This window comes from Panthera pardus, unplaced genomic scaffold (assembly GCF_024362965.1).
Source record: "Panthera pardus isolate Hobbes unplaced genomic scaffold, ASM2436296v1 HiC_scaffold_13, whole genome shotgun sequence".
Taxonomy (NCBI): domain Eukaryota; kingdom Metazoa; phylum Chordata; class Mammalia; order Carnivora; family Felidae; genus Panthera; species Panthera pardus.
This window is the reverse complement of record NW_026526688.1, coordinates 188260631-188286057: the sequence shown is the minus strand read 5'-3', so window position 1 is coordinate 188286057 and position 25427 is coordinate 188260631. Positions and strand designations below refer to the sequence as shown.

The following is a 25427-nucleotide window of genomic DNA, read 5'->3' as shown; positions in this document are numbered from 1 at the left end:
ATAAAATACTTGTTGGTAGCAACAACGATGTCCCGTGCATAGGAGCTCCCCCTCAAAAGACAAACGAGCAAAGTGGCTCACTGGGAAATGTAAATGAAACACTTTTGCAAATTAAGTGTTCGAAGCACATTTTTGCTAAGCACCCATTAACTCAATTTTAACCGAAACGCTTACCCATTTTATATCATAATCAACAACTCAGCTCCACCCCCGCACCTCCTAACTAATGAGGCACACACAGATATTTCCCTCACAAATCAGGGTACTCCTCCAGAGAATGGAATTCTTAATGACATTAAGGCGTGGTAGCCATCATGAACTTGATGACCAAAAAACAACCTGTATTACCACCCCAGAGTAGAGTCCTAACTTGGCACCATGGAAATATATTTAACCCACAATATCACCCTGCACTCAATAGCTTTCAAACAGAAAGACCGCGGGTACAGTATCTCCTCCCTCCCAATGTCAAATATCTCGGTAAACATAAACGAACTGTCCAGTGCTAGGCTGCTCCATGTCAAGCATGCAATATTTTAAAACTTTGACTTTGGGTATTAAGTAAGCCTCCTCAACTTCTGCAGCGTCTGTATCCAGTTCTGAACCAGACCTGACCAACCGCACAGAGTGGGAGCGACCACTTTACCTTCGGAAAAATCAATCAGTCCCAGCAAATGAAGCAGCTTCAGAGATGCACATATAATCACAACAATACCCACTGTTTGCAGTCCTTCCGACTCCCACTCGAGAGTCAACATCTTTCAAGCTGGCAGAGCATCCCAGCCTCCGGCCCCCTTTGGAGCGGAGGGAGTTAATTAGAGAATCCGAGCAAGCTCTGGCTTGGAACAAAGACTCGCGAGGGGGAAAAGTGAGCAGCTCCTCGCAGACGCACCGGGCGGAGCAGCGGCCCCCCGGGGTGAGAACCGACCTGGGCTGGAGTCCAGCCTCTCATGCTGATGCTGGCATTTCCTAGGGGGGTCCCCCCAACCACAGCGCGCCGGCCTCCCGGCTCTGCGCGGCCGCCAGCGGGTCCTTGCACTTAGGGCTGCGAGGGGAGCATCTGTCGGAGAACGGGGGACTTTGCTGTGTCCGTGGAGAGGAGGGACACTCCCAGGAAACTTGCCCCGGAGAGCACGGCCGCGCTCCACGCGCTGACGACGCGGCGCGGGCTGGGCAGGCTGGCTGCGCGCTAGTTTGCTGCCTGGGAAGCCGGCGAATGCCCCCTTTCGCCAAAGCAGCGGCTCTCGCCTCCCGGAGCTTGCGCCAGACAGCTCAGGCCCCTCTTGGGATGCTGGGACAAAATCGGCTTTCTCGGCTGCTGCCTACAGCCCCTTCCAGAAAGCCCCCCATGGAAGCCCGTGGGCACTTTTTCTAGGGAGAAAAGTGCAGGAGCAAAAGAACCATGATTCAGTGTCTTTGTCACCCGGGAGCATCTAAGCCGCCTCCCACCTGCCACCCCACTGGGGCTATGTGGTCCCCGCTGACACAGGAGAACATTTTTAGGGAGTCTGATTTAGTCCTTATATTTACAAACATGAAGGGGTGGAGGATGGGGGCAGAGCAGAACCTTGGAGGAACACTGATGTTCAGTAACTGCCCGCTGGAGGGGGACTGAACTATCCTCCTTTCAAAGCCAAGTTTCACAAACTTCCCTGATCATAAAAATCACCCAGGGGTGTTTTTTAAAAATGCTCTCTTGTGGACAGTCTGATTCAGAGCGTTCTGGATCAAGAACAAGAAGCTAGATGACTCTTATCAGGAAAGAGTGGGTTAGGGTGTCCTGAAGGATCCCATGGGGTGTTCTGCCACAAAACCCACCAAACATCCTAGCCAGCTTTGTGGAATGGTCTAGGACTCTGGGCTATCAGGACCACATTGGTTTAATCACCTGCCAATTTCTTCCTCTAGGCTGAAGCCCAGGCCCACAGTGCTGGTGAAGAGAATCATTTGGGACCCTGTATGTAAAAGAGGTTTTAGGCCCTGGAACTCACTATGAAAATAAGGGTTTATGAAAAATATCTTAGACCCTGGGGGGCATTTCCTGGTTCTGCTACTTTCTGGCTATGTGATTTTCTGCAAGAACTTTAGTGTCTCTGAAAACAGTTCCTTTTCTGTGAAACTGAGATTATAATACCTTATTTAAAGTTCTCCATTTAGGGGTGCCTGGCTGGCTCAGTTGGTTAAGTTTCCAACTCTCCATTTGGCTCAGATCATGATCTCACAGTTTGTGGGTTCAAGCCCCACGACAGGCTCTGTGCTGATAGCACAGAGCCTGCTTGGGATTGTCTCTCCCTCTCTCTCTCTCTCTGCCCTTCTCACACTTTCCCTCTCTCTCTCAAAATAAATAATAAACTTTAAAAAAATTTAAAAGGAATTGTGAGGGGTGGGCACCTGGGTGGTTAGCGTTGGTTAGCATCTGACTTTGGCTCAGGTCACGATCTCATGGTCTGTGAGTTGGAGCCCCATGTCAGGCTCTGTGCTGACAGCTCAGAGCCTGGATCCTGCTTTGGATTCTGTGTCTCCCTCGCTCTCTGCCCCTCCCCCACTCATGCTCTGTCTCTCCAGCTCTCAAAAATAAATAAGTCTAAAAAAAGTTTTTTAAACATAAAGGGAATTGTGGGAATTAAGTGTGGTGATAATAATGGCTAACATTTACTGAGCATTTAGTATGTGCTCATCAAGAGTATGTAATTTATCAACAATTAACTCATCCCCACAACTCTGTTTGGTAGGTGTTATGATCATCTTCATTTTATAGGCAAGGAAACTGAAGCATAAAGAGGTTATCCTGTCAAAGCTGTGGTGGGCTGAGTGCTTGGTAGGCAATAGGCATTCATTCACTCATTTGTTATTTATTAACATTTATTAACCTGGTACTACGAGCAACAGTACATGAATGATAAAATGGCAAATGATGTCCAATCCTATCCTGTGGGGACGTATGATATAATAAAGGAGGCAGGCATGAACTCGAACTTGACTGATAAATGCACTAGCACTTGAAGAGATCTCTCTGTGAAGTACAGTGGGGGCACAAGAATGAAGGGCCAGCTCCACATGGGGAGAGATGGGTGGCGATAATGGGAGGGAGACTTTATAGAAGAGGTAACCGTAAAAACGGTAGCTCTCATTATTATTAGAAGTTACACATCATACACAGGCTTTGGGGCACACAGTCTTAGGTTAAATCCTGGTTCTGTCACTTCTTGCTTGCTGTGTGACCTTGGGGAAGCCGCTGCATCTCTGAGTTTCAGTTTTCCAGGTTCAAGATGGGAGTGCACTTGCCCCCTTTTTGTTATTAATAGAGTTACCTGTGGAAAGCTGAGTCAGGTTCCTGCTCAGCAGGTGGCAAGGCCAACACTTTAGAGGCTCTGGTGGGTCTAGACAGATGAAGAGACTTTGCTCCTCACTGGTCCTAGCACCCTCTCTGGGCACCTGTAATACACTTGGGCCACCAAGTTGGCTTTTATGATGGTGCTTTTCATTTTATGGTTACATGTTTATGGGCAATATCTGTCTACTTGCCCAACCACCTATCTATCTAAACACATTGTTTTCAGTTTGTCAGCAAGCCAGTGAAGGGGAAGCAGTTCTTGGAAGATGACTGGTAAGGAAACGTTTTAAGTATCCATTCTCTGAAATTCCTGCAAACATTTGGCTATAGGACATCCAAAGGTTAAAAAAAAAATTAGAGAAATTAATTAGGTCAAGTTAGCTGTAACTATGTCTTTTAATCCTATACAATGTCATATTAAAGTTTAAAAAAGAAAAACAACTAAGGTACAGAGAAGTGATATGATCTGACCAATGTCACACAGCTAAAAACCTCTAGATGCAGAATTTAAATTTTTTTAATGTTTATTTTATTTTTGAGACAGAGCATGAGTGGGGGAGGGGCAGAGAGAGAGAGAAGCATAATCCAAAGCAGGCTTCAGGCTCTGAGCTGTCAGCACGGAGCCTGATGCGGGGCTCGAACTCGTCAACCACGAGATCATGACCTGAGCCGAAGTCAGACTCTCAACCGACTGAGCCACCCAGGCGCCCCAAGATGCAGAATTTAAACACTGCTTTGTCTGATTCCGATATTCATGATTTTCCTTTTACACCCCTCAGCAGGTTTCAGAAAATAGTTTTCCACTGAATTCTTGATTTATAGACTTAGGCAAAGAATTTTTAAATTGTCACATCTCATTTTCCTGGAAAGAAATCCCCACCATCTTTGAAATTCACAAAAAGGCCCACGGACATAATTTTGTTGATTCCAGGCAGGACTTCGCTTCAGAACGATGGCATTCCTAACATGAGATCCATGAACTGAGAGTCTTGGCAGCCCAGCCAATCCCCATCTGCATTAGCTACCTCTACCACTTGGTTTTCTAAGCTCGTCCTGTTAGTTCCAGCTACAGGATCTTCTGGCTCTCAAGAATGCCAGGGGCTCTGTCACAGGCACCCCTCCACAGCAGGATTCTGGAAGCTAACAGTGCCAACTATGAGTTTCATTATCATGTGACCAGTCTAGGGAACTGGGGGACACCTGAGGAAGAGTGTATTTCTAGGGCAATCTTGGGAAAGAACAAGTGGCTATGTGTTTCTAAAAAAATAATTCCAGGGGCGCCTGGGTGGCTCAGTTGGTTAGGCGTCCGACTTCAGCTCAGGTGGTAATCTCACTGTCCGTGAGTTTGAGCCCCATGTCAGGCTCTGTGCTGACAGCTCAGAGCCTGGAGCCTGCTTCAGATTCTGTTTCTCCCTCTCTCTCTGCCCCTTCCCCACTCACACTCTGTCTGTATCAAAAAATGAATAAACCTTAAAAAAAAGTTATAAATAAATAAATAAATAAATCCAGATGATGGCTCTATAATTTTATTACAGTAGCTTCTTAGCCCCAACCTAGTTTGTTACATTAAAATATGCCTTGACTTCCTCTCCTTATTCTTAGGCTCACTCCTTTCTGCACATTGTGGTGGATGTCCAGCAAAGATCTGTTTCCCACACCAAAAGAAAAGAATGTCAAAGGAATAAACTAACATCTCCTTCTCACTGACTCTAAGCCCAGTACCATATTATGTATTTTACATGTATAAATTTACTTAATCTTACCCTACACTAATAAGGGAAGTGTTATTATTCCTATTGCAAAAAAAAAATAAAAATAAAAATAAATAAAGCTGAGGGTCATTTAGATTATTTTTACAAAGTTATGTTCAATAAGGGGGCACAGCCATGATTTATACGTGATTTATTCCATTATGTCTGCTAAGAGTTATGCAGAAGGTGTAAATGCCAGGCACTATTCTAAAATCTTCACACCTATTAACTACTTTAATTTTTTCATAATTCTATGAGATCTATATTATTGCTCTGGTTTCAAGGAGAAAGTTTGGGTTTTAAAAGATTAAGCAATCAGCCCAAAGTCTTGTAGATAGGACTTGGCAGAGTTGGGATTTGAACTTGGGTATCCCGGGTGTCAGATTCCACACACAGGAAGTAGGATGTAGGGGAAGCAAGGCCTCAATGGGGTTGGCATTATCTAGAAGATTCCACTGAAGATAGAAGCTTAATCTAGGATTTTATTTTATTTTATTTTTGGAAGTTTATTTATTTATTCTGAGAGAGAAAGAAAGCATGGGGGAAGGGCAGAGAGAGAATCCCAAGCCAGCTTCATGCTGTTAGCACAGAGCGGACTGAGGTCTCAAACTCCCAAACCGTGAGATCATGAACTGAGCTGAATTAAGAGTTAGATGCTCAATTGACTGAGCCGTCCAGGTGCCCCTAATCTAGGTTTTTAAAAACAAATGAGGAGAGGAGGAATGACTTTCCCAGGAGTAGAAATGGGCACACATTAAGGCATAATTCATAGTGCATAGCTGCACTGAGGCCTCTGAAGCAGGGAAGAAAAATGGGGCTGGAAAATTGTTGTTTAGAGGCCTCTTAACATCTTAATAGAGCAAGTAATGAGGACAGGGTTGGTGTGTGACAGTATCTCTTCTAAATTTAAGACTTTCTCACCAAAATGACGAAAGCTATTCGCTTCCCTGTGCCTTCAGTTTTATCCCCAGTGCTCACCTCCACCCCAAACTATATCACGTCCCTCTGTCTTGGGGTTTCTCAATTACTTGGAAAGATCCCTAAATGTTCTCCGGATAAACTTTCTACTCAAACATGTCAGGACTCACGCTGTTTCACTTAGCTGCAGGGCTCATTCTGAAAGGTTCCTAAATGCATCTGGAATGGATTTCTTTAAAATATGTATATGTTTGTCCATTAAACAATTAAGCATCCAACCTTCTGGCCTGAGTGCCTATTGAGTCCGCAAGTGGGGGGGGGGGGGGATAGCTTCCACTTTAAGAAATCTCTAGCAATATCGCACTAATGTATCTTGAACATAGGTCTCATGTATAATCAAAACTTATGCACTATATAAAAACAAATTAGCATATTATTTGGAAATTCAACCAGGAAACATTCCCAAGAATATAATCTCCCTACAGTTTATGACTTTTTGCCTGAGCTGGTTTCCTTTTCCATGTAACTGTACTGTGCACATTACACAAACTCTCTCATTGAATCACTGCAACCCACCAAACATTAGGTATAATTACTAATCCCATTTTATAGTTGAGGACACTGGAATGCCAGCGCTTAAGTAACTTGCCCAAGATTATAAAAAGAAAAAAAATCAGAATATGCCACTCCAAAATATGCTACTTTGGCATAATGATTATGTTGAGCTCAAGGCATGTGAGAATCAGCAAATGCAAGATTTCTCAGTCCTCCTCTTATCTCCCCAACCGTGGCATAAATTTCCCTTTGTGAAGCTGCCCAACCCTTCTGTACAAGGAATCAGAAAGCTACTCTTATCAATGGGGATTGAGAGTCAGCACCATGATCAGTCTGCATAAAATATCCTAACTAAAAGAAGCCTTGTCTTTTATTAGTTTCCCTCATATACTTCCTAGTCATTTCCCCACAATTTATCATCCCTTGAAGCCCAAACTCCCTTTCTTTTGTTAAAGTGGCAATAAGCCTTGGAATCTAATTGCTTGCTTCTGAGTTTTACTTCTTTTCGGTGAATGTCCATACATATAAAATAAAAACGGTATACCTTTTCTTCTATTAATATGGCTTTTGTTTATCTAATTTGCAGGCCTCCAGAAACTGAACCTAAGAGGGTAGAAGAAATATTTTTTCCTCCCTGACAATTACATGCTAGATGTCAAGGAGCTGGGATTTAGCCTCAGAAATTCTCACTCAAGCTTCAGTATTCTTACATCCATCGGGTATCATTTGTAAAGATCACTACTTTTGTTTTATTTTGTTTTTATTGTGGCCCTACAAAACAAAGAGAGACAAGATTTAAAATGCAAATGGCAAAAAAATGCAAATGGCTTCCAGAAAGGTAGCAGGTGGTGTGGCACTTACCTCACCTTGAAATGTACATCCTTATTATCAAGTTCTTTCCTGGAAAGGAGATCAAGAGGGCAAAGAAAAGACAAATGAGATGAGGGAAGGGGCTCAGGAGATAAGGAGAGGAAGAAGAATTGAAGGGATGCGAGAAGAGAAGAAAAAGAAGGGGGAGACATGAGGGAAGAGGTAAGCAATGCCCTGTGAGTGTCAAGAACACAGAGCTGAATGTGTTTTCTGCTTGTGAGATTTTCAGACTTCCTGGGACATAAGATCTAAAATAGAAGTAAACCAGACTATAGGAAAGGGTTGAGCAAAGGGTTAATTCTTCCTGAACTCATCCCTCTTCTCTGGTCCATCAAGCTCTGGGGCCCCTATAACTAGCAATACAGACTGTCTCTTTCCCTCCACTTTCTCAACCAAAGCCTGGAAATTGAGCAGATGGCTGTAAAAGCCTAAGAACGGCATCTCCATGGATATTGCTCTACCCATTCTGCAAAGAATATTTGTAGAAGTCTCCAGGTCCTTCTCTGAGAGCACTTCTTTTTTTTTTAATTTTTTTTAACAATTTATTAATTTTTTGAGAGAGAGAGAGAGAGAGAGAGACAGCATGAGCAGAGGAAGGGCAGAGAGAGAGGGAGGCACAGAATCCAAAGCAGGCTCCAGGCTCCAAGCTGTCAGCACAGAGCCCAACACAGGGCTCGAACTCATGAACCATGAGATCGTGACCTGAGCCAGTTGGACACTCAGCTGACTGAGCCACCCAGGTGACCCTCTCTGAAAGCACTTCTAAATCCCCCTTGTTTGTTTGTTCATTCATTCTCTCTCTCACACACACACACACACACACACACACACACACACCCCACAAGGTCATTTCTATCATCTGCAAAGTCAGAATAGGTGAGACCACAGTGAAAACAGAAGTCCCTTTTACACTGAGCTTAGCGTGTGCACATTCCTGCTGGGGATGGAGAAGCAACAGGAAATGTTCAGTGAATGCCTACACAGTAAATGTTTAGGATGTAGGGTGTGGGTCCTGGTAGATAGGCATTGCTCTTTAAATGCCTGGCCCAGGCTTGACATCTAGAATTCATAGCCAAGGCTTTAGACCCTCAGTCCAGTGTTCTCTCCACCCTAACAGGAAGATAAGACATCTGCACAATAGCTAAGACAGAAGCAAGGAGGGACCATGCCCTATAGAAGAGGGAGATTTCTTCTAGTGAGATCAGAAATATCCACAAGAAAGAGAAGACATAGCGAATGAGGCATGAAGGCCAAGTCTGATGTTACATATGTCCAGGTACTGCCCATGAGTGCTAGCTCTTAGTAGTGCTCTCAAATCAGACACATCTAAGACTTCTTTGCAATATCCACTACAAACTAGCAGCTGGTGAAGCTGGGGGCTTCATCCGAATGAATCTTTTTGGTAAAAGGGACTAAATTTCATTTGGAAAAAAGACAGATAAAGGAAAACTTTTCTCCCTATCCCAGCTCCAAGGTCAGAGGCTTAGAGGGCTGGAAAGGGAATCATTCCTCTTCTGAGAATTACATGTTTCCCAGAACCTATAATCGGTCAGTAGTTTGTCTCTGCTGGAGATTGCTTGTTTTCTATCATTACACTTATATGACTCTAATGCTGAAATCAGTTTGTATTAGTTTCCTATTGCTACTATAAAAAATTACCCCAAAATTGATGGCTTAAAAAAACACAAATTTACTATCTCACAGCTGTCAAGGTTAGAAGTCTTCAATGGGTCTCCTTTGGCTAAAATCAAGGTGTTGGCAGGGCTGTGTTCCTTTAAAAGTCTCCAGGAGAGAAACTGTTCCCTGACCTTTTCCAGCTTCTAGAGTCGGCCTGCATGCCTTGGCTGTGGTTACCTCCAACTTCAATGCCAGCAATGGCCAGCTGAGTCTGGCATTATTCTGAACTTGACTGTTCTGCTTCTCTCTTTCCCTCATCCTGTGATTACATCATGCCTGCCTGGATTATTCAGGATAATCTTCCTATTTTCAGATCAGCTCAGTAGCACCTTAATTTCATCAGCAACTTTAATTACCTTTGCCATGTCACTAGCACAGCCATGGGTTCTGGTGATTAGGATGACATCTTTGGAGGGCCATTATTATGTCCACCACACAGTTAAAATATATGAATAGCTTTTAATAAGAAACACTGCTTTTATTAGGAAAAGAAAAGCTACCCCCTAAACTAAAGCCACAAAGGTAGACTCTACTTCATCAGGCCCAAGTCACTTGAGATATGTCCGTGTGTGTGTGTGTGTGTGTGTGTGTGTTTAATGTACAGAAAAAGAACCTTCTCTTTCGGAAGGAAAGGGCAGCTTTCATTAGCATTCCTATCTCTGAATTTCCAGTTTTCAGTAAGAAAGGATTCTGAAGAAAGTACATTTCAAAATACTAAAAAGGAACATGAAACAATTTAGAAGACATAGCTAATGATCAGATCGAGGGACACTCTATTTTCATTTTAGTGGTCAGAAGCAATTAGATGCAGAGGCGGTGTTTCCTGTAAACCCAGGACTAACCTAGGAGTTACAAGAGATGGAGCCTCGGAGAAGAAAGAACTGGGATAATGTTCCTTCTTTACAGCATTTCCAGGAGGATCACAAAAGATAATGGAGGAGGAGGTGCTTTATAAGTGGGGGAAGAGCACTCACGGGTAATGCTTTAACCAACTGGCCCAGATGCCCTGCAATAGATAAGACTAGAAATGAACCTACATCTTCAGCTACCGAGGTATTCATTTTACTTAAAGTTGTCAATCTGCTGGACACAAACAAGTCACAGACCATGACTCTCACAAAGACTGTTCACTGAAGTAACAAAACTATGGCAAATGGGCAGTTTTCTCCTTTGAAGATCCATATGATGCTTCCTGCTAAAAACACTGCATTTAAATGGGCTGGTAGCTTACACACAGGAGTTAAAAATCACCTCTAACACTTTCCAAACACCTACATTTATGCGGGATTTTGTTATAATTTTACATAGATTTGCATTTTCACAGACTTTGTCTCACCTAGTCCTTGTATTGTTCCATTTTAAAAACGAGAAAATTGAGGTTATGTTTCCTCATCTGTGGTCAAAAACAGCAGCAAACCTGGTTTTTAAAAGCCATGTGTTCTGGCTGCATATCTAGTTTTGAACTTTTTTTCATGTCTAGTATTTACAGACTGCTTTTTTCTGTGTTGCATGCTGTGGCAAGTGCCTCATATTTGTGATTTATAAAATGAGGTTAATAAAAGTGTGTAGCTGCTAGTGTTGTCCAGAGCAATAAATAGGTGAGTACATTGTACAGTTAAAGCACTCGGGGGACTGTAGGACACATAGCAAGAGCTTTATTCATAAGAGCACTTGGTAATATTTCTTCACAAACCAGCTCTGAAGCATTTCTATTGTTATGCCTCTTTGACAAATGAGGAAACCATGATTCAGAATGGCTAGAGACTTGTCGCCAACTGGTGTGTGACAGAGGCAGCCATGAGAACCCATCCTGATTCACACAAGTCAGCCTCGCTCTGCCTCTTTGGGTGTGGTTCTTTGAAACAGAGACACTCTCGGTCACTCAGTTAGTCCCGGGCTTTCAAGCAAGGTGGAGCCTAAAGAAACCAAGCTGCAGAATGGTTTAATCCATCTGGAAAGGTCCTCAGGTTTCAGATGCTGTATGTAGCTCAGTAATCATTTCTTTATTTGAGAACTTTGACTTTCACATAATTTCCATTTCATTGCTTTCATGCATGTGTTCATTCATCCTTCAGAAAGGTTGACATTGATTATGTGCCATGCCAAATATGCAAGGAACTATGGGGGGTAATATCATGAAGAAACTTATAGTATAGATGGGGAGGTAAGGAGTGCACATAAATCCCCGGAAGAAGATTAGTGTTCACGGGAAAATGTTTCAAGAGCACTGGGAATTTCAAAGAGAGAGAGGAATAGAGAAGTAGGTGGGTGGAGGTCATTAGTGAATACTTCCTGGAATCTGGGTTTGATTGATAGTAGTTCAATCATTCCTTCAGTGATTCAATCAACATGTAGTGAGTGTCCACAATGTGCTAAAATATGCAAGAGCCCTCAATATAATCCCGCCATCAACTTCTGTTAACTCTAACATATAACCTCTATAGTACTAATTGTCACCAAGCCTCCTAACATAGCCATAGACCCAAGCCACCGTGCAACAGATTCTCATCTAATTTTCCTGCTTTTACTTTTATACCTTTCTAGTCTGCTTGTACACAGTAGCCAGATTAAAAAGTATATTTTTCATGCAACTTCCCTGCGATGGCCTTTCAATAGTTGTCTGCTACACTGGGGATGACATTTAAACTCCTCACCACTCACTGGCGTCTCCTTGGTCTCAAATGAGACCAATTTTATTCTGAACCCCTACCCCCTGTGTCCACAGCTCTCTCCTGACATAGCCTTTTAGTTCTTTAATAAGCCAAGATTATCCCTGCCTAAGGCCTTTGTGTTTCGTGATTCCTCTTTCCCTCAAGGCGGCCCCTTCTTCTTTCTTGCTCTTTCTCATCACTCTGTTCTAGATGCAAATGTTATCTTCTTACAGTATCCCCAGGACCTTGAAGACTGCCTGGCCACTATAGGCTTTTCATAACTATTTGTTGAATGAATAAGTGAATGAATGAATGACATAAAACAAGGTTTTTTCCCCACATGTGGCCATTTGAAACCACATGAATTGTCTCAGCAATGGTCACAATCAGAGATTAGCAGCTAACTTCATTTTATAGCACAGTGGATTCCAGAGAAAATTTACCAGACTGGAAATGTGAGAGAGGCCAGACTATGAAGAATTACAAGAATCTGTAAGAGAGTTGAATGATGAGGATCTAATTAACGTTTCTGGGTAGTGAAGTGGCATGATGACAGTAGTGTCCTACTTATTTCATCTGGCAATAATAAAAACAAAAGCGACCACAGCGATGAAAGAAAAGAGAAAAGAAATCAGGGACAGGGAAACCAGGGAGTTGGCTGCTGCAAGGGTCTGAGCCAGAGGTCACATCCCTGGGTAGAAAGATGGAAAGATGAACTTGGCTGAACCAAGTGATGCCAAGACCAAGGACAGGAGGCATCAAAGGTTATCTGACCTGACTGTGAAGCATGGAGGTTTATTTGTCAACATTTTCCTGGCTCTAACTAGTGCAAGAATGGAAAAAGTGGTAGAAATGTATTGAAAGGATGCAAGGATAAAACTCATGAATTGGAAGGAAGAACCATCAAGGAAAGGACAGAAGGAAGGCAGCTCAGGGGTAGGGGCTACAACAATAGTTCATACAGCTCCACTTTGAACATGCTGCCCTTAACATGTCTCATCTTCAGGTACTTTTAACCATGGCATCTATCCACCTCCAAATTTCAAACTTCAAAAAGGGAGCCCCTGCTTGGCCCACCTTGGGTCAAGCAAATATCTCTGAATCAATTTTTGTAGCCAGGAGTTGGGTCACCTAGAAGAGCACTGAAGACCCATTCCTGTGGTCTGGGATCCTTTCAGGAGAAAGGAAACTCGTGAGGGTCCAGGCAGCTACTCCAACTCATCCCCGGGTGAAACTGGACAGGAACATGTAAGGAGGTGAAGATAATTATAATTTTTATAGAATTGCATTTGAATAACCAGGAGGGATTCAAGTAGAGCTTCTGGGTTGATAAAACATGAAGCTATACCTTGGGAGAGAGGCCAGAGCTAGACAGAAAAGTTGGATTAATCCTTGTAAGTGATAGTTGAAGTGACAAGAGTGAATGAGATATATTCAGGGAAGAGAGATGTACAGAGAAAGAAAGACAAGAGCAAGGAGTCAACATTCTAGAATGCTGGCATTCTAGAATGCCAGACAGGAGAGGTGGGAGAAATCTAGAGAGCTCAGAAAGTAGTATATTCATGGGAGTTAAAAGAAGAAAGAGCTTCAGGTACAGAGTTAACTGTTGTGTTAAATGAAAAACCCGGTCATTCTCCAAATTAAAGTGTGATCCTAGCACAAATTAATTTGAGACTGGTCAAAGTGCAAGTGTATATGTGGAGAGGGGGCAGGGGAGGTAGCTGTAGGCGTGTGTACATTTACAGAAGACTGAAGTTCAGGGATGAAAGGAAAAAGATAATGCTTTATGGGATTTTCAACTATGATTCTTATGCTCTTTTACTTAAAGCCAAGACAATTCTACAAGTCTTACCAAACATCCAGTATGTGCCCAACTTGACACAGATGCTGGAGATATGTGTATGAATGAGGCAGCCCCTACCCTCTTAGAGCCTACAGGCCAATGGGGAATGCAGAGAAGCAAATAGGCAGTTGTTAGACAATGTGGGAGCATCAGTCGTTCATCATGGTAGCTCATTAGACAGACACCTAACCCGCATTTGAATCTGGACAGTTTTCCTCGAAAAAAAGATGCTACTTGAGTTGAGACCTTAAGGGTAAGTAGGGCCACACAAAGATGAGGAAACCGTGTTGCTGGTAGAAGGAACAGTGGTTGCAATGTCTCAGACATGAGCAAGAACTCCATGACCTGAGTGGGCATGCTTGGACAGGAGTCACACAGAGTGGATGGATTGGATGGGGACTATCGTATTTCAAGATATAAGGCTGCTGAAGTAAGCAGGACCAGATCCCAGGGACTCTTTAAGCATGCTAAAGGAATTTGCTTTTTTGTCTTGAGAGCGTTGGGGGACCAATGGAAGATCGTAAGCAGAGGCCAGACATCATCACATTTGTCCTTTAGAAACATCACTGGGGTTGCTCTGTACAGAATTGACTGGGAAGTAAGTGTAGCTAAACTGTAGGCAAAGAGACTGATAAGAGGCTATTCCAAGGGAAAGATGAATTAGGAATGTGGCCAACTAGCTGGGGAGATGTGGGGAGATGTGAGAGATACGGAGGTGATGGAATCTCTAGATACTAAGAACTGAATTAACCATGAGAGCTAGAAATGGGGAGAATCCTGGAAGAGCAAGTTTCCAGAAAAAACACAAACACAAACAAAAACAAAAACAAAAACAAAAACATTTACCCCCTCTACTTGAAAGTTGGGATTAGTTGCAAAATGACTCATGTTGTCAAGGACTAACAAAGGGGTACATGCAGGTTTGAAACAAGAAGCATAAAGTTTAGTGACTATTCAATACAGTGGTTAGAGATAAGATGGAAATCAGGCATGTGCATCACAAGTTGGAATTTTGTAATCTAAGCAACTTAATCCTTCCCAGAGCATCCACCTCCACCTTTGGAACGCTCAGTTGTTATCAAGGAATGGAGTAAAAGAATTGAGAACGTTTTTTCATGGACATTAAAAATCAAATGCTTTTGCTGGACTCTCCCCACCTCCTCCTCTCTCAGAAAGGTGTATTCTCCAGGTAGATTTATGCTATCTATTCTGTAATGCCAAGTAGGAAGCTCTTAGGTTACTGTACTAATCACTAACAAATCCATTAAAGATTATCCAGAATTGGATCAATTTTCAGCACCTCACTGCCACCCCATGAGCCAAATCGCCATCGTTTCCTTCCTGACTTTTGTCCTCTAGGTCATTTCTCATCTTGGGCCCTTGACTTCCCATGTTCGAATCTATAGAAAAAATAGCCAGAGTAAACCTTTTAAAACATAAATCATGTGACAACCTTGTTCAAAATCTTCCAATAGCTCTCATTTGTCTAAAAGTAAAAAGTAAAGACCCAGGCAAAATGTGGTATGAGTCTTCATGATAACTTTCTGATCTCAGCATTCATTGCTTCCCCTTTACTCATGGACTCCAGCCACACTGGTCTCAATGTGCTTTGATCTTCCCAAGCATGCATGCCCCTGCCTCAGGGTCTTTTCACTAGTGGTTTCTTCTACCCAGACCAACCTTCATCTAGATTTCTACATGATTTACTCCCTTGACAGTGTCAGGTCAGTATCCCATTATCACCTTAGTCACCTCTGAAAGCTGCCTTACCCGTAACTGCATTCTTTCACCCCCAATGTCCCCTCACCTCTTCTAAACCCTTTTACTCTCCTTAGAAAATATCACCATCATATAGACTTTGTATTTTCTTTATGTGGTTTTCCCCACTAGACTCAAAATGTCTTTGGACAGGATTTTTATCAGCTTCATTCACAATCCCAAACACTGAGGACAGACTTGACATGTACTAGGTGCTAGATAATGAGTTGATGAATGCTTCCTGAAATATTTACCAAAGCAATAAACATTCATTCTTAAGTATACACAGTTTTTCCCCTTAATTAACACAAATAGATGTACTATATCACCTTTAAATATTTTATACTTATATGTAACAAGAATATAGATAGGAAAAAAAATCTCAGTTTCCTCTAAGAAAAAACCCTAGGAATTGTTTCATACATTGCTTATGCAGAAATTGAAAATATGACAAATAACTAAAGTTCAAAAAAACATTTGAGTGATAAAGGAAAAAAACAAAAGGTCACTAATCTGCCTCCTTTCAAAGCAGGTGAGTCCTGAAATGGAGAGGTTTGTTTTGTTTTGTTTTGATTTTTTTGGTTTTTGTTTTTTTGAGTGCCAAGATAGAATCTGGTATAACATTTGGATTTGAACTGGGCTAGCGGAATTGCTATGCATGATTGAGGAAGATAGGATTTGAAGCACCATCTCTTCTGTTTCCTGTGTCTTCAGTGACTGCACTTGTGTGGGTAAAAACCTCAGACCCAAGGAAGGGGAAAAAAGCAATGGAAGTGAGGAAACAGAACTCAGAGAATGCACACTCCTTCAGCAACAGTAATTTATTGAGTGCCTACTTTGGTTAAGATATGGTAGCAGACAGCCTTCACATACATTATCCTGTTTACTCTCACGAGGACTCTGTGAGGTGTATATTATCTGCTCTTAGCAGATAAGGAGCCTGAGGGAGATTTAAAGGGCTTTCGATTTTGCACAGAATTTGTTGGCGCTTGAGTTTGAACCTCATCTGCCACAACACCTCTTTCTCCAAGAAATGTTCCTTCTTTGTTCGTTGAACCACCCTTTCCTTCTTGCCACATAGCAGAAGACATTTCTCCTCAGAAATGATCTCACAAATGGTAATTTGGTTTCCAGGTAAGTTCAATTAAAACCTTTTGTAAGGCAGAAAACAGCCAAAAGATCATGATTGTTTCTATGGAAATATGAGCCAGGAGTGTTAAACTGCCAACTTAACGAATGAACTTTGGGGATGTAATCTGCTTCCCTCTTCTGAGACGAAATAAATAGGTGACGATGTTCAATTCCTCAACGCATTCCATGTATCATCTTCCCAGACAGCATTTGGTCTTGTAGTTTCTCCCACCACCAAACTACCAAAGCTGCAAGATTTGCTACTGCACAGAAGTTAAGTGAGGAGCACCAGAGCCAATTTCTCATCCCAGACACTACAGATTTCAAGGTGCATCTGCAAGCTCCAAATATGACTATAAACATGTCAGCCAAAACAAACTGTAATTTTTATAAAATAAATCTGGAAGCATGTTTTTCTGAAACCTAATGCTCCATGTCTACGAGTGTAGTAGGAAGAGGCAAGAACGGCAGAATAGCTCAGACTCCATTCTTTGGCAGCACTGTACCCCCTACAAAACCTGGTAGGGAATCATCAAGGCATATGGCCTCATCTTTCTCTCTTTGCCACTTCCGGAGTGCGAGGCGTTTAAGGAAGCCAAGAAATCCTCCTAGCCAATTCGAACCACAGTTGTCTATTGCAATGTTCCTCAAAGGACAGCAACAGCAGTTCCTGGGAGTCTGTTAAAAATGCAAAATTTCTGATCCACTGCGGGTCTACTGAATCAGAATTTCTTGGGTGAGATGCGGCAATCCGTGTTGTGCACACTCTGGCGATGGGGATGCTCGCTAACGTTTGAGAACATAAACTAAAGGGAAGTATGTAACCTTTTCCCCAGAGAGTAGGATTCAGGTCCCTGCAGCAATACTTGATAGAGAATTCTTTTGGAATAAGCCACTTAATCACTCTGGCTTTCTTTTTCTTTATCTGTAAAGGAGCTGAACTAATATCCTTGAATTACTTTTTTTTTTTTTTTTTTGATGGGAGAGAGAGAGCATGCACGTGTGAGTGGGGGACAGGGTTGGGGGGTGGGGGTAGAGAGAGGGAGAGAGAGAGAGGGAGAATCTTAAGCAGGCTCAATGCTCAGCATACAGCCAGTCATAAAGCTCAATCCCATGACCCTGGGATAGGACCCTGGGATCATGACCTGAGCCAAAATCAAGAGTCAACGCTCAACTGATTGAGCTACCCAGGCACCCCTCCTTGAATGACTTCGTAACATAATATTAGAGCACCTTATGGTAAGCTGATGCTGGTATAAATGACTGCCACATAATAAAAGATTTGGCTAACAATGATTGCCTGGTCTTCTCTCTTCTACCTAGTATAATGATAATAATCAAAATCATAATAACAAAAATAACAGTAATATCTTTGTGCCTCCTGTGTGCCATGCACTTTCTTAGGAGTTTGACTTTTGTTTGAAATACGTCCTCTAGAAGTAGTTATTTTGATTTTAGTATTAAAAAAAAAAACGAAACAAAGAGGTCACGTAACTTCTTCCAGGTCACACACACACACAAAAAGGAAATGCCAGTGTCAGGATTTGAATCCAGATCGGATTTCAAAATCTATGCTCCTTCCCTTCTGCCAAGGTTTACCTTCCCAGATTTGGGATCTTTCCTCAGTACAAGGAAAACCAAAAAAAAAAAAAAAAAAAAAACCAAAACAAAACAAAACAAACAAAACAAAACAAAACAAAACAAAAACAAAAAAACAAAACTAACAAAAAAACCCAAAAAACTGCTGCAGTCCACAAGATGGGGCTAGGCAGACTGGACAATTTGTTTAAGTATATAAAGCAATTACTTTGAATATATTTAACACATATATTGACTTCATATAAAAGCCACTTTACCTAAGAGTGATCAATAAACAAGGCTTGTAGTTGTATTAAACTGCTGATTTATTGACAAGTCTGAGATGTTTTGTCCCTGGTGAAAAGATACAGAAAATGAAAGGTGGAGAGATCTTTGAAAAGCTTCTATCTTAAAAAGGTCATTATAAGCAAAAGGGAATTTAGAACCAGAGCAACAATGTGATTTGTCCAAGATCACATAGCTGGTTCATGGAAGATCTGACCAGAATGTATCTAACTGCCCACCTGAGTTGGTACTATTGCTGATATGGTGTTATTAAATAAAACTGAATATTCCTTTTTATAGCCATGCATCCATGTTCAAGGGACATTTCTAAGCAAGATGAAATTGTGGTACAAGAGAATCTTAAATGATGCATGAGGGTTATTCAAGCTAATAAATTTGGGATGATCATTCTGGGCAAAGGCAACAGCCCAAGCAACATTACGGGGTTCTGGAATCAAGGACTGTGTTTGTGGAACTATTAGAAAATTTCATACTACTAACAAATTTTAAGTGCAATTTAGAAAGCATAGTGAAGGGAGGCTGGAGAGAGATATACGGAGTGGTCAGGTCATGGAGGACTGAATATGTCATTCTAGGGCATTTGAAATTGATAAAGAACTATTAAAGAGTTTATGCCAGAGACTGACATTGTCAGATTTGTATCCTAGCTCCTTCTGGCTGCAATGTGGACTATGAAACAACAATTTAAGGGGTGAAGAAAGGAGGGGAGGAATCCAAGACTAAAGATGGTGGAACTGGTTAGACTTGTAATATTTTAGGCAAAAGAAGGTATAGCCTGTGCAAAGTCAATTCTACTAGCAAGAGAGAGGGAAGATTCCAAAGATTTTTTGATCACTAGTGATTGAAAGGAGAGGGTTTAAGCGTAACTCCTGGAGTATTAGCTTGGGGTAACTGATGGATGGTGATGAGGCAGGGAGAGCAAGAAGGAATATCACTGGCTATGTGGAAATTGTAAACCCAGCACCGAGGTCACTGTGTCATTGGATTATCACTGCAGAGCCATCCTGGAGACAGTCGACACATCTGGCCCATAGCCAAAATCACAAAGTATGAGGCTGCCCAAGGCAAGAGGATAGCATGGGCAGGATCAGAATAATTTAAACATCTAACATATAAACATATTGCAGAGCCAGCAGAGACAAAGAAGTTAGAGAGATATGGGACAGTTGAGGGGGAATTTCTGAAAGTGGAGGGGTCAACAGGCGCTATTTGGCTCTGGCTTAGAGAAATCTTGTTAACTTGTATGAATACCTATAAGTATAGACCTTTGTATATCAAACATGTAAATTTTATGGGAGTTAATTCTATACTACAGCTGGAGGGTTCTTGTAAAACACCAGGGATTCCTACATTATAATATTAACTGCAGATCAGATGTCTGGAAAGACTTAACAAGTTTCTTCTGACACCCATCTGGTCACACAGTGCCTCACTTGAGTACAAAGGCAAATCCAGCCACATGCTTTCTCTGATTTGGCAAGCACATTCCATATCTCTTGAATAACAATGAGAATATACTCTGGCAATACAGGTATGGCAGGTAAACCAAACCAGTAATCCTTGGGCCCTTCCCATTTTCCCTCATTTATTGAAGTGCTTTTGGAATAAATACCAAAGGTCTTAATCATAGAAAGCTTTAATTGCTTCAGCTCTAATATACAGATGGTTGGAGAATTTATACTTAATATTTACTTATTAAATAAATTTACTTGAAACATAGTATGTGTGTGTATGTGTAAGCAAATGTGTGTATATATGTGTGAATGTATATGTATATATGTGTATGTATGTATATATATATATACACAACTTTTTCCAACATCTAACTTGCCTGAGAGGTCAGACCAAAATGATTCTCAAATTATGCTAAACAATGGGGCAAGTTTGATGAATTTCACTATGAATAAAGTTTGACACAGCTTTATTTTGAAAATGGAGTAATCAAATTTGAGGGAGCTGGTATCCAGCATTCTTGCATGGTTTGAATACAGAGTGACTTTGGACACAGTGAAAAAGAGAGTACAGGTCCTTTTCAGGTGTGTCAGACACCTTCTTATTTAATCACAGCAGTCGCCCCGCTAGGGAAGTATTATCCAATTATTGTGAACAATTATTTTGAAATAGTATGATGCTAAAACGTACTATTTCCTCTGACATTTTACTGGAATTTGCATGCAATTTTTGGTTGGTCCACTCATGGTATACAGTATTCATTTCTTCTCCTTGGAAGTGGTTATACCAACAGGATAGCAATAATTATCCTTTTTTTAAAGTTTATACACTTATTTTGAAAGAGAGAAGGAGAGAGAGAATCCCGAGAGGATTCTGCACTATCAGTGCAGAGCCTGACTCCCGGCCCAAACCCACAAACTGCAAGATCATGACCTGAGCTGAAATCAAGAGCTGGATGCTTCACTGAGCCACCCAGGAGCCCTAGCAATAATGATCCTTAGAATGGGGGATATTGAGGCATAGAGAGGTTACCTATCTTGCCTAGGGATATAAACTGGAATTAAAAGGGCCAGGATGGAAACCCAGGTCTATCTGATTTTGAAAGCTGGTCAAGAACAAATATTCATTTACCTGGTGTGTAGTAGTAGATAGGCTAGTGGAGCAGCTGCCCTCAAGCTGTTTGCATCCCAGGGAGGGAGACGGACACTAGAGGAAACAAATAGGTAAAGGAACTTCAGATATGCCCTAAATGCCACAAAGAAAATAAAATAGGGCACGGTGATAGAGACAGACCACGGAGTTGCTTCTTGCAGATTTCTTCCAGGAGGTAACATATGAGTTTCTCCCTACCCTAGTTACAGCAACAACACATACTGCATGAAGGAAGAGCAGCCATAAAGGCCCTGAGATAGGAAAAAACTTGCTCTTAACCAACTTTCAAATCACACATTTCCTATTGTGAGCCCGAAGTATAGCCCTTCCAAGGCCCATCATCTAAGGGTGGAAATAGATATGTCAAATGATAAATGATGGTATTAGATATCACGAGCTATGACGGAGATATGTTCAAGATGCTACGGAAGCATGGAAGAATGGAGGTTTGCTGTGGGTGGAATAAGTGTGCCAGGAAAGGATGTGGGGGCTCAGCTGGGTCTGGAGGGAGAAGCCTGGGACATGGGCAGGGAGGTGGTGGGCATGAGCCGTGCCTGGCTCAGAACAGCACGTGAAACGGAATAGAGGCATGATAGAACATGGATTTTATCTGGGTATTTTGTCACAACTGAGCTAACATAGGGTTTGGAACGGGGAGTCACGAGATAGTTCAACAAAATGCAGCACCTGGAAATGATTTAGCTGGCAAGGCCTTGCAATAAGTTCTTTTCTCTGTTTTTAAGGACAATGTCCCTGAAAATGCTCCACTGCCAGCATTTCCTGGCAGTGCCTGTCTGGCTTTCCAAGTTCTCTTGATGAATGGGTGGAAGGTACCCTGGTTAAGTCAGTGGTTCTCAGCCCTGGCTGTTCATTGGAATCACTAGAGGCATTTATAATAAATATAAATACATTTTTAAAAAACCCTGAGCAATGGGGCACTTGGGTAGCTCAGTTGGCTGATCATCTGGCTCTTAATTTTGGGTCAGGTCGTGATCCCAGGGTCATGGGATTGAGCCCCAGGTTGGACTTTGCACTGAGCATGGAGCCTACTTGAGATTTTCTCCCTCTCTCTGCCCCTCTCCCCTGCTTATGTTCTCTCTCTCTTAAGAAAAGAATCCCTGAGCAATTAAAATCAGAAGGTCTGGGAGTGGAGTTTCGACACTGGAGGTTTTCTAAAGGTGAATCTAATGGGCAACCAGTGTTGAGGGTCACTCCTTCCAGATGGATCAGCAGGGAAACTAAGTTCTTCTGAAGACATGCACCATCTCACATGGTGCATAACCAGCACAGGAAGAAATCACGCACGACAGAAGGAGTTGGGAAGGACTTGTCCTCGAACCAACAGCGTCCATGTTCCGGGGTTAAAACAAAACAAAAAAAAAAAAGGTCATTTTCAAGGTAAAACAAATGAAAGACATGTAATGGTTATGCAACCAGGCTCTGAAGTCTAATGGAGAGATCTGAACTTAATGGTGCCCCAAACACTCCTCAGTAATTATCTCAGAAGAAAACAGTGGTGCCAAGGGGGGGGTGGGGCGCTGACTTTGAACAGTCCCAAGTGACAGTAAATGAGAAGTAATCTGACTGAGAAAGCAATTGTGAGTCATGCCTTGACTTGCTTTTCCATAAGCACACCTGAAGCACGTTTGTTTGTTCTGTAAACCTTAGTTAAACAGCTACGCTCCAAGACACGGGGGGTTTGCCAGAGAACAGTTCATTTAATTGGAGCTCGTCTGTTTTTGTTCCTAACGAGTCTCCCATTTCAGAGCCTGCTTCTGGTTTGAAATAACATGTCCCCCCTCTGTCTGGGATGACTGAAAACCTGCTTAAGCCTATAATATACGGGAGCTGCCAAAACGTTTGCACCAAACAACACTGCTCAGGATTGAGGCCTGCGGGCAGGATGAGAAGAGAAAAAAACCGTTGATTGCTCTAGCTTAAAATAAAAAAGAGAAAGATCAAAATCCAGTCATGCGAATTGTATTTTGCTATAGAAACCAGAGTAGACTTACATTCACTTCCCAAGGTTTGAGACCACACTCTCCCTCCAACTCCAAACCTTTAACATGTTGTTTTCTAGTTGGTTTTTCATTTGGAGAGTGATAATCTGGGGGGTCCATACCATTGAGTCTTAACCAGTGTTTCTGCCTGAAATTAGGTTTTCTAGCCTGTTTGCCAAAGAGCTGCTCTATGCCATAAATGTCTTTGTTAAAAATAAACCTCTTATTTACAAAATTGGTAATACTTATGGCTCAGAATAATTTCAACTTCATCATACGGACATTTTCCTTTTAGAAATCTACAAGGTGCTGATCTCTGGATATTCCTGTAGGGGAACTATTAAATAATTTAACTCTAAGCGCCTTTGTTTTCCAGCTTCTACATCCCTTTCACCCCCCCCCCCCTTATGCAGATTGGGATTTCAGGATTTCTCTGTCTGCCCTGTGCATTTTGCAAACCATCTAACTTAGTGCACTAAGAAAAAAAAAAAAAAACTTCCACGAATAATGAGGGAACAGATGTTTCCTGGATTATAATAATCAAACAGAGTGAGCTAATTTTCCCATTGTTCTGTGGCTCTTAACCATTTGAAAATCTGATTAAAGGTATGGAAGTTCATAAAAAAGGCAAATACACACACCCTCTTACACAGATCATAAACAGTGGGCTCCATGATCTGCATACACAACGCCTGGCTCACTGGATGGCACATGGTTGATACTCAACAAATACATGTTCAATGAGCGAATGAATGAATCAATGAGTGAACAAAATTGCAGGGTGGGTTTGGATGGCCGTGAAGGCTAGTTTCAATAAACTATGGGTTCAGAGCCTCCACTTGGAATGAAAAGCATTCTGAAACTAAATGCTCCTGATTTTTTTCTGACCCTTGAAACTCTCTTTCCTTTTCTGTGTTAATGGTTGGCCATTCCTTCCTCCCTGTACCACCATTTAAATCTAGCCACGGCATGCTTGATTAAATTTCCATGCAGAGAATTATAGTTACTTCCAGCCTTTCCCAGAGAGATCACTCCAGATTTCCATGATGGAAGATTTGGTCATTCTAAATTACTCTATAATGCATTTAATTACCATCTCTTGGTTTTTTCCTCCATATCTACTATAATGTATTTATCTTCATTCTCAGAAGACATTATTTTTTCCTCTATTTCTAAACTCTTGGGGCATCTGAGTCCATGTCCTGCCAAAGGCACATGCAGTGCACTGGTGGGCTGCCCAATCTGAACTTTTCCAGACATACACTCTGAAAAGATGCTCACATAGGGCTTACTCTCAGGAAAGAAATTTTGTCCACTGCCCCTTTCCACTGAACTGTCCTGACTGCTTGTGGAATTTTAGGTCTTGTTTGCCTATATCTTAGTCTGTCCAGGCTGCCATAACAAAATACCATAGACTGACCTGGGTAGCTTAAACTATGCAGATTTACTTTTCACAGGTGGCCAGGAAGTCCAAGATCAAGGTGCTGGCTGATTTGGTTCCTGGTGAGAGCTTTTTTCCTGGCTTACAGATGGTTACTTTCTCACTATTTCTTCACAATGCCTCTCCATAGTGTGTATACACAGAAAGAGAGAGAGAGAGAGAGAGAGAGAGAGAGAGAGAGAGGGAGAAGTAGGGAGAGAGAGGGATCTTCATCTTACTTTAAAGCCACTAATCCCATCATAAGGGCCTTACCCTCATGACCTAACCTAATCCCAATGACCTTCAAACACCCCATCTCCAAATACCATCACACTGGGGGTTAGGGCTTCAACATATGAATTTTAGGGGGATGCAAACATTCAGTTAATAACACCTACTGACCAGGGGAAAGGGGAATGTTGGAAGAAGAGGAAATAGGAATTCTTTTGAGAGCTTATTGTGTGCCAAATATATCTCACATGTGGTTTATTAAATCTTAGTATCATCACACGTAGCCATGCAGACTCCCATTTTAGAAATGAGATTCCAATAAGTTAATCAACTTGTGCATAGTCATATAGTTAAGAAGCGGTGGCATAGGGACCCTCACTTAGGTCTCCTTTCACTACGTTCAGGTGGCTGCACCAACTGGTCTGAAGATTAGATGTGTTAGTCTCACTTGTGGGGACCTTTAAGTAACACCAACATTTAGGACCCACCCCCTATTATAAAGATTCAGCCTTCTGGTGATAGGGCCACCTCTCTCTACATTTTAAAAAACTTCCATTGGGGATTGTGACTCACAGCCTGTTTGGAAACCATTGTACCTCACCCCACTGCCTCTCCAATATTAATAAATACTGATGCTGCCTTTCAAGTGTAACAATGATCTTTGATGTCCTTGACAGACACCATTTCAGGGATCGTCACTGGCTCCCTAGGAAGTAATGAGCATACACCAACCGTAGACTTTGTCCAAGAGGGGTAATTACAGTCACACACCTACTGCTTCTTAGACATGTCTCTGTCAC

The 25427-nt window shown here is 42.0% G+C and overlaps 1 protein-coding gene across 2 annotated transcripts in view; it reads right to left on the bottom strand.

The window, feature by feature from the left end:
• KCNIP4 (potassium voltage-gated channel interacting protein 4) overlaps positions 1-25427 on the bottom strand; it is a 537043-nt gene that overhangs the window by 224519 nt on the left and 287097 nt on the right. Inside the window, exon 1 of one of the 2 annotated variants that reach the window (XM_019453906.2) lies at positions 647-1176. The exons of the other annotated variant lie outside the window; for it this stretch is intronic. Coding sequence (XP_019309451.1) covers positions 647-758 — 112 coding nt within the window. The 5' untranslated portion in view covers positions 759-1176. Of the gene's footprint in view, positions 1-646; positions 1177-25427 lie in introns of those variants that run through there. 2 annotated transcript variants of the gene reach the window in all.